The 10,000-nt window shown below is 43.9% G+C and overlaps 1 protein-coding gene across 2 annotated transcripts in view; it reads left to right on the top strand.

Annotated features, from left to right (window-relative positions):
* atp11b (ATPase phospholipid transporting 11B) overlaps positions 1-10,000 on the top strand; it is a 72,847-nt gene that overhangs the window by 28,143 nt on the left and 34,704 nt on the right. For both annotated transcript variants that reach the window (XM_063201854.1, XM_063201853.1), the window contains exons 11-18: positions 221-371; positions 2,069-2,266; positions 3,067-3,225; positions 6,025-6,203; positions 6,983-7,051; positions 7,141-7,214; positions 7,513-7,616; positions 9,463-9,644. In XM_063201854.1, coding sequence (XP_063057924.1) covers positions 221-371; positions 2,069-2,266; positions 3,067-3,225; positions 6,025-6,203; positions 6,983-7,051; positions 7,141-7,214; positions 7,513-7,616; positions 9,463-9,644 — 1,116 coding nt within the window. The remainder of the gene's footprint in view (positions 1-220; positions 372-2,068; positions 2,267-3,066; positions 3,226-6,024; positions 6,204-6,982; positions 7,052-7,140; positions 7,215-7,512; positions 7,617-9,462; positions 9,645-10,000) is intronic.

Below are 10,000 nucleotides of genomic sequence, written 5' to 3'. Positions count from 1 at the left end.
TTATAGGGGGTGGTGCTTGGTTGCCATTGTGGGGCATTAGTCTATTGTTTAGTTTTTTTTATCATACTGAGGGGGGCGCCGGCAGGTTTATGATTGACTGCGGCCCTGGAGGTTGTGGCCCAATGGTTAAGAATCCCTGGCCTAGGGGGCTATACCGCCCCCCGTTCTTGAGAAGCACTAAGTTGGATGTATCAACGCTTGTGTTGTGTTTTTCCTGCAGGTCCATGAACACATTCCTCATCATCTACCTGGGCATCCTGCTGTTCGAGGCCATCCTCAGCACCATCCTGAAGTACGCTTGGCAGGCTGAAGACAAGTGGAACGAGCCCTTCTACAACCAGAAGACAGAGCAGGAGCGCAACAGCAGCCAGGTCTCACACTTTATTCCTCATTTCAGTTTTTTTTGTTCAATGTCTTTATTTAATTTGTTTGTTTTTCTCTCATCTCATCGGTAGCCTATGGAGCCCTTAAAATGATGTGTGAGAGGAAAAAAAACCCACGGGTTTGTTATGTGCACCAGAAACATTCTTGTGCCCACCAGAAACGTTCTCGTGCCACTGCACACCAGAAACTACAGTTTCAGGTCTGCCCGCGAGAGTTTCTGGTGCACACGTGAAAGTTTCTGGGGTTTTTTTAATCTCCAATGTCATTTCAAGGGCTCGGTAGTAGCTTCCTTTTGTGTCTATGTAAAGCTTTCTCCCATCTGGTCATTTTAAGAGTGCTATATGTTTTTCCATTGGAGAATCATCCAGTGGAGACTTCCCTTTGGCTTCATTGCACAGACCACACAAGCTTAATAATTTGTGATTCAAAATGTTATCACAGGCCCATAAGAGAACATAAACATAACATAGACCAGGGGTGCCCAACCTTTTTTTAATCGAGATCTACTTTTGAAGTTGACGGTCTGCCGTGATCTACCAAGTCAAATTTAAGGATGTCGGTGTGAAAATTTAAGATCACCATTTATTAATCACCATTATTATGAACAAAATGTTTTTAGTAGGCTACTATGGATTGGCCGTATATTTTCAGTATATTTTTAAAGTGTGTTGAATAGCCTATGCTTACAAAGCAATTGCAGCACTGACAGTAGCCTATGCAGAGATAATTTCAGTCATACACAAGTCATAAACAACTGAAACAATTTCAAAATGATAAACATTTGGTATATAAAATGCAGGCACAAAGGCCCTATTTCTAAAATATGATGAAGCATCATGCCTTCTACAAATTAAAAAGGGCTCAGAAATTCACCATTTGTTATGGGTAAATAGTAGGCTAGTTAAGTTCACTTTACTTTGAGAGAGAGAGAGAGATGAGAGAACTCATTGGATTGGTTAACCCCCCTGTTAAGAATGACTTCTTCTATGAAGGTTTTTTTTCCAGCTCTCTGGAAAAGTAGCACAGCAAAGGCTTTCTATTGTGAGTTTGGCCAATCGTTTTGTCAACAACTGGAGCAAGAAACAGCACAAATTGAAGTGAATTCCATACATGATGTCAGCAACTAACATTTCCCTTACACGCGGCACGCGATGTAAACGCAGTTAGCGATGATGCATGCGAGTCGACTAGCGATTTGGACGAAGATTCTCGCACATCGCCGCGTCAACGCATTGGTGTTCTGTTACTGACCCGATGTTACATGTGCACACATGAATCAAATGCAATACCCTGACGGTCACTTCCTAATGCTTTCCCCTCATTCTGTGTTACCGTGGGACTAATTATCTAACCAATACAGTAGGCCTAACAGCAGCTTGCTACATAGCCTACTTTTGAAAGACAATATTTTCCCCTTCACATGTCTCGCGATCGACTGCCACTCCCCTCGAAATCGACTGGTAGCTCGCGATCGACTGGTTGGGCACCCCTGACATAGACCATAAAAGTATTCCCACCTATACTCACAAACTCTCTCTCTCTCTCTCTCTCTCTCTCTCTCTCTCTCTCTCTCTCTCTCTCTCTCTCTCTCTCTCTCTCTCTCTCTCTCTCTCTCTCTCTCTCTCTCTCTCTCTCTCTCCTCACCACTACTCCCCTGCCCCTCATGAAATATTTCTCCTTTCAGATTCTGAAGTTCATCTCGGATTTCCTGGCCTTCCTGGTGCTGTATAACTTCATCATCCCCATATCCCTCTACGTCACCGTGGAGATGCAGAAGTTCCTGGGCTCCTTTTTCATTGGCTGGGATCTGGACCTGTACCACGAAGAGAGCGACCAGAAGGCACAAGTCAATACCTCAGACCTCAACGAAGAGCTGGGACAGGTAGGTGTGTGGCTGTGTATCGTGTGTCTGTGTGTATGCGTGTGTGTGTGTGTGTGTGTGTGTGTGTGTGTGTGTGTGTGTGTGTGTGTGTGTGTGTGTGTGTGTGTGTGTGTGTGTGTGTGTGTGTGTGTGTGTGTGTGTGTGTGTGTCTTTCTGTGTGTGTGTGTGTGTCTGTCTGTTTGTTTGTGTGTGTGTGTCTGTCTGTTTGTTTGTGTGTGTGTGTCTGTCTGTTTGTTTGTGTGTGTGTGTCTGTCTGTTTGTGTGCGTCTGTGCGTCTGTGTCTGTGCGTGTGTATGGGGGGGCCAGGTACTAGTCAATACTGTAGCTGTCAATGAGGACCTTGGGAAGGTTAGTGTGTGCGTGTGTGTGCGTGTGTGTGTGTGTGTGTGTGTGTGTGTGTGTGTGTGTGTGTGTGTGTGTGTGTGTGTGTGTGTGTGTGTGTGTGTGTGTGTGTGTGTGTGTGTGTGTGTGTGTGTGTGTGTGTGTGAGAGAGAGAGAGAGTGACGGAGAGAGAAAGAGAGATTGGAGTGTGTTGCAAAAGAACATCTTGTACACAGATTAAGTGGAATTGACTCATCACACTGCTGGTCAAGCATAGTCACAGGACCATTCTTGCATGATGTTCACTAGATGTGTGGTCTTGCATGTTTGATTTCTTGGTCCAAGTCTCTAGAGAGACCGCTATTGATTTTCTGTATTCCTACAAGCATCAAATGACCTTGTCTGTGACCGCGTTAATACTCAAGGTCAGATCCCTCCCTTCCCCCTTCGCCCCCTCACCCCATATACTGTGTTCCCAGGTGGAATACGTGTTTACGGATAAAACCGGCACGCTTACAGAAAACGAGATGCAGTTCCGGGAATGCTCCATAAACGGGATCAAGTACCAGGAGATCAACGGCAAGCTGGTCCCCGAGGGACTCACCGACGACTCTCCAGACGGATCCATGCCTCGCCTGGTAGGACACACACATGTGGACATCCACACACACACATTCATGAACATGCATATGCACACGCATACACACGCATGCACACACACACACACGCATGCACACACACACACACGCACGCACACGCACACGCACACACACACACACACACACACACACACACACACACACACACACACACACACACACACACACACATGAACAGTAGCGTGGCGTGCGTTATTTTTCCGAGAAAGCCAGGGAGAACAAAAAAAATAAATAATATAATATAATATAATTATATATAATATTATAATATTACATTATTATTAACCAGTAGCGCCGGCTGGCTGGGACAACAAGCAAGGCAGAAAGTTTGGTCATGAGAATAAAATCAATAAGGTATAATTTATGAGACGCGTTGTTTGCGAACCAGGAAGGCATTGCACTGCCCAGAACTGCTGCGAAGCACGGGAAGGAGAGGTCTAGTCTGTTTTGGACAGCACACCACGAGCGCAGCTACAGCTCTTGATCATGCGTGCGACTACTTTTGTTAAGAAATAAATAACAAGAAAAATACTATGTCTGTTCAGAGTTGGAATAGTGACAAGCAACACCGCAAGAATTTGCACTTTACGCACGACACCAGATGCTCCACAAGCCCCCTAAACACAATTCAGTCTCATCCTTAAGGGCCAGTTCAAATGCCCCACAGAACAGAATGCAATAACACAGACAGACACCGGACACCATGCACTGACTGACCACTTGACTTCTACTGATGACTAGGTTCAACCGGCTGCTCTGAGTCGTGCACGTCTTGTATCGAATGTCAAATGTTATGTGTGCGACCTCTCTATGGTTGCCAGATGTATGGCGATTTCCAGCGCAAACATGCTAAAACAAAACCCATTGAAAAATAACCCTGATGCACATGGTTGAAACAGAGCACAACAGAGCACAGAGAAGTGGCATGATGTGTAGGCCTATATTTATGACCTGGTGGCACATTATGCCATCTAATAATTAGTGTTGCACCGATACCATTTTTTGGCCCCGATACCGATACCCGATACCTTGCTGTGCCGTATCGGCCGATACCGATACCATACCGATACCGATACCACCCTATTTGAAATGTATATGAAGGGCTGTAGTGCATACTACTTGAATGTAAAATCATTGCATGGCTGTGTCAGGCTGCTGCCTACCTTTGTGAAACAGGAAAAAGACTAATACAAAGTGAATCCAGCAAAACTTTTTATGCTTTTTAAATACCTCTATGAAATAACTAATTTCAAGGCTGTTTAAGTGTCATACAAGCACCTGTAAATGGTATCGGTGCTCTATTTGTTGGTACTCACCGATACCGATACCACCATTTTAGTGCCGATCCACCGATACTGGTATCGGTATCGGTGCAACACTACTAATAATCACCATAGCTTATTGGCAAAATAGCAAGAGCTAACAAGCAGCGAGCAACAAAGCTAAAAACAAAGCTAGCGTCACAAAACGTTAGGTGGCTTGTTCATAATCTACCTTTCTGAAACAATAAAGCAAGTGTGTCTACCGTTGTAGAAGTCATCCTGAACGTAGACCTATATGTGTCCATGTGAAAATCCTGTCGGTATGTTAAATCCATTTTATGCATTGCCTGCCTTGACATTGGGAGCCATCGGCTGTCTAGTTCTATGCGCACTTTAACTGTGACTATTTTGCCCGTAGTCTGTTCAATGTAGTTTCAACAGGCAGGTGAAGTGGCTGCCGATCCTGAAGTATGATCCGTTTCCCTCCTTGGCAAATCATAGACGGGCGAGATGATTTATCTCGTGACCAATTTTGAGCAATATTAATGGTCAAGCATTCGTTTTTTTCAAAACTCCAGAAATGTATGGCTGCCAACTCGCGTTGGCACCAGTTTTTTTTTTTAGCATCGAGAGACGTGTAGTACTTTGTTTCACCAGATGGTTACCCAATGAGAGGGGGTGGGGCGCTATTTCCCCAGCTGGGAAATACTCACAGAGAGTGACGAGAGTGGGAAATATTAAAATAGGAGACTCGATAGACAGAATGTTTTAATGATTAACGGATATTAAAGCTGTTGTTGGGGGAATTAGGGGATGCCTGGCATCCCTTGGCATCTACGCCACTGCTCATGAACATACAGTACATGCACACATACACATGAACATGTACATGCATGCATGCACACATACACATGAACATGTACATGCATGCATGCATGCATACACATGAAGACGCACACCACCCACACAGATACAGACAATCAGATATGCGTGCACATGAACACATGCACAACCATACAGATACGGATATGTATACACATGAACACACACACACAAAAACATACGCATGTACGTGCAGTCAGAAACAACAGAAATAGAGGCATGCATAAACATCCAATGAAGCTTTTTGTGCTCACTTCAGCCATAATGTTGTGATACGTTTTCTCCACTGTTTTGTGCAGATAAAGTAACTCGAAGTCCTCATTACGCTTGTAAACAAGAACTGAGACATGATTTGTTGTAAGAGCACTTCCTGGACGCAAAGAAGGTGCTCTTTGAGGTGCTCTTTGGATGGGCAAAAGCAGAAGTTGAAAATGAAATGGTGAGAGTTGGTGTCTGTTGGAGCTCATGCCTGAAACTCCCCTCAGGTGTTCTAATGGTGAAAGGGACATCTTGAGAAGACCCGCGGTTCAAAGAAGGAAGCGTACCTGCTGAGGATCGCTTGATGACTTGAGGATAGCTTTAATGTCTTTATTATTCATCATGTTTGTGTTTTTTGTTCTTCTGGCACACTCAGATCCGTGAGGAAGAGCTGTTCCTGAAAGCCGTGTCACTGTGCCACACGGTCCAGATCAGCTATGACCAGGGGGACGGCGGCTTCGGAGACCCCTTCGCCCACACGGGAAACGGCTTCTCACAAATGGAGTACTTCGCCTCCTCACCCGACGAAAAAGCACTCGTCGAGGCCACCAAAAGGTGTCAACTCTCTTTAAAAAGATTGGCCATGTATGGATAGGACAGTGAAAAAGGTTTGCAGGAAATGAATGGGAGAGAGAGAGATGGGGGAAAAGATCAGGAAAATGACCTTGGGTCAGACTTGAACCAGATTTATTGTATGGCGCCCCCGCCAGCTGTTCCTATGACGGCAAGTAACATAACAGCGTTTTATAAACTGTTGGTTTACAGCTTGGTGCTATGTAATAGCTTGGTTTTTGGCCTTGCTCAGACCAGTATACGTAAATGCCTACTGGGACTGGGTTTAAAGGGACAGTTTGGTCAATTTCAATATGCTGTTGTATTGCTCACGCTACCCTGGACTTGTCAGTACCTGGTGATGCCACATTTTCCGGCTCAGCCCTTTCCGAGATATGAGCAATTCTAATGGGGGCAGCGTTTGTTTACATTTTTAAAAAATGAAACATAGGCCAACTCCAAATATTTTCCCAAAAGGTACTGCTGTTTGCTAGTTGTCTGCTGATGTTTTATAACCTTTTGGATGTTTTGGGGAATTAATAAAAATGTTTTTTTGAAATGTAAACAAAGAGCTGCCCCCATTACAATGACCAGGATCTCGGAAACGGCTGAAGAAGAAGAAAAAAAAATCTCAGGCACTGACAAGTCCAGGGTAGTGTGAGCATTACATCTGCATGTTGAAATTGACCAAACTGTCCCTTTAAGTTCAAGCACCAATATAAACAGGGCTATTTTGAAGCTGGACTAGCTGTTTGGGTCATGCTTGTTTTCTTTTTTTTCAGGATGGGGGTGACATTCATTGGGAGCAAGGGAGAATACATGGAAATCAAGACGTTTGGGAAATCTGAAAGGCAAGAATTGCTTTTCCTTGTCTCATTCATGACTTCCGTAGTTCAGGTTTTCCGCTGGTGTGTTTAAGCTTTTGCCCATTTCTCCACAGGTACAAACTGCTCCATGTGTTGGAGTTTGATGCAAACAGAAGAAGAATGAGTGTCATTTTAGAGACACCCTCAGGTATGTCCACTCATGGGAAACGCACTATTCTAGTAACTAGAGAAGTAGTAGCCATTGTTGTAACTTCCACCTGGAGGCCCAAGTTCCAACACTGTATTGTATGTCTAAAAATCTTCCCTACATACACACAATACGAGACACAATAGAATACCAAGCCCTGTTAACTTAAAATGTAGAATATGGTTGTTGGTTGTGTTTCGTTTTGGCTCACTTGGTATATTTAGTCATCATTTACAGCATTATAGATATGCAGAATAACTAAATGTGACGACTGTGACTTTTTGTCGTCTCTCATCAGGGGAGAAAGTAATGTTTACCAAAGGGGCAGAGTCCGCCATTCTGCCCTTCATCAAGAGTGGGGAGCTGGAGAAGACCAGAGTGCATGTCGACGAGTTTGCACTGGTGAGACATTAATGCATTTGTGTATCCTGCCATTTAACAAGTTCAGTTGAGAAGAACTGGGCTACTTCATGGAGTTTGGCGAAAGTTCTAAATTCTAAGCTCTGGTGTGGCTTAATGTTTTGGAATTCGAAAACTGCATGTTTGAGTGAATACTGAATGAATGAATTAAGAATCCTTGTATGAATAAGAATCTTGATAGATGTATTCTGCCAATATGCTTTATCAAGTGTGATGGCATGACTACTGATACCCACAGCCAGTAGATGGTTAGATTAATGAATTGTCCTATCTGAAGTGATACACTTGTTAAAGGGACACTGTGCAGGAAATGGTCAAAAAAGGTACTGCAACTAAGCTGCTTATTGAAACTGGGCTGCCTATTGCCAAATTTGATCTTTACATGAAAGTTTACTAAGTAATAAACAAACATTTTCTAGTACGGTCCAAATAATGTCATTTTTGCAGCTAAAAATGGCTATTTTTGGAAATTCAAAGTGGCAGACTATGGACAAGATCCTCCTTTTCATGTATGAAAAGTGCAATTTTTCCAGTCATAATGAATACTTAGAATTTGATGCTGGTGGTAAGTATTCATGAAAAAGGTAACATTAGTGAATGGGCAGCATGAATTCTGGAAATAAACAACTAAAAAATCTCACACAGTGTCCCTTTAAGAGAATGAGATCGAGTGGGCAGATTGAAAGCTAGAGTGGTGGCCACTGTCTTATGTGATGTATTAAATTATACATGCAGACAGCAGTGAAGATCATTGTTGATGATGGCTTCATCTCTGCAACAAATAACAAAGCGTTCAAAGCAGTAATGCTCAGATTTAATAGATTTTACTGATGAATGATGCCAATCCAGTCTAGACAGCCAGCATCTCCCACCTACACTAGGTCCTCTGAAAAAAAAAAATATATATATATATGTTGTGTTGTGAATGGAGTTTAATCTAAGTTGTTGTTTGTATCCATAAACTTTTTATTTTTGGGTGTTTTCATATCATATTTCTTCTGAAAATGCACAACATTGCATTGATACAGACACCCGCCCTGAGCAACAATTGTTCAGCAGGAAACACTGCCCTTCATCTTAACCATAAACCATCAACCCGCATGCTCACCTTTTCTGAAAAATGTGCAATTGCTTTTCTATTCGGTTATAGTCAGAAAAGTTATAACTGTTAGATATTGATGTTGACACACCAGCCCAGACCACATGAATATTTTAGTCTTTAGTGGACATTGCAGCAACTTTCATGGACTGACAAATGGCGGGCCACCGTGGTGTATTATATTGACTGCCAGTCTGAGTGAATGCGTCTTGGCCTGAGAAATGGTGGCAGATTCAGAGCCGGTGAGATTCAGAGCTGTGAAACAGAACAAGCTCACAATTCAGATACCACAGACAACAAAACACACCATGAAGTCCAAGTTCTGCTGCAACTCTGAAATCATATTTTTTTAATGATTGAAATGACCATAATGATGGCCATAATGATAATTAGGCTGGAGTTGCATGAATCCATCAGTTAATGGATAATTTGTCAACTGCTGCATTTATCACCAACTTCAAAAAGAAGACCAAAGTGTGACAGATGCATTTGGTGTGTGTGCGTGCGTGCGTGCGTGCGTGCGTGCGTGCGTGCGTGCGTGCGTGCGTGCCTAATGTCGGTCTCTGTATTTGTGTTCTGCAATTCGGGCGCTATGTTTCAATGCGTAACCAACAGGCCATACACATTGAAACATAGTGCCTGAAGTGCACAAGTGTGCCATCGGAGACACAGCATGTGTGTCAGTGTGTACTAACGTGTGTGCATGTGTGTTGGTGTTGCGGTGTTCAGAAGGGTCTGCGGACGCTGGTGGTGGCGTGGCGTCACTTCAGTGCGGAGGAGTACCGTGATGTGGACCGGCGTCTCCACGAGGCGCGCACGGCCCTGCAGCAGCGGGAAGAGCGGCTGGCTGATGTATTCACCTTCATCGAGAAGGACCTGGAGCTGCTCGGAGCCACCGGCGTCGAGGACAAGTGAGTGGATGAATGGCCTCTTGGCCTGTGTGTGTGTGTGTGTGTGTGTGTGTGTGTGTGTGTGTGTGTGTGTGTGTGTGTGTGTGTGTGTGTGTGTGTGTGTGTGTGTGTGTGTGTGTGTGTGTGTGTGTGTGTGTGTGTGTGTATGCTGTGTGTGTGTGTGTGTGTGTGTGTGTGAAACGTCATTGACCCGTCTACCCAGCCAACCATGCACCCATTTCAACATGCATTGGCACCGTCTACCCAGCCACTCATGCCCACATTTCAAAATGCTGGGGGCCACATGCAGTTTAGAATCGATGCAAGCTGTTGTTGATTTTTGAATTTGTTAAGATTTTTTTTTCCAAGGTTGCATT

The sequence above is a fragment of the Engraulis encrasicolus genome, chromosome 6 (genome assembly GCF_034702125.1).
Source record: "Engraulis encrasicolus isolate BLACKSEA-1 chromosome 6, IST_EnEncr_1.0, whole genome shotgun sequence".
Classification (NCBI taxonomy): Eukaryota; Metazoa; Chordata; class Actinopteri; order Clupeiformes; family Engraulidae; genus Engraulis; species Engraulis encrasicolus.
The sequence above is the reverse complement of the archived record's forward strand: the minus strand, read 5'-3'. Positions and strand labels throughout refer to the sequence as shown.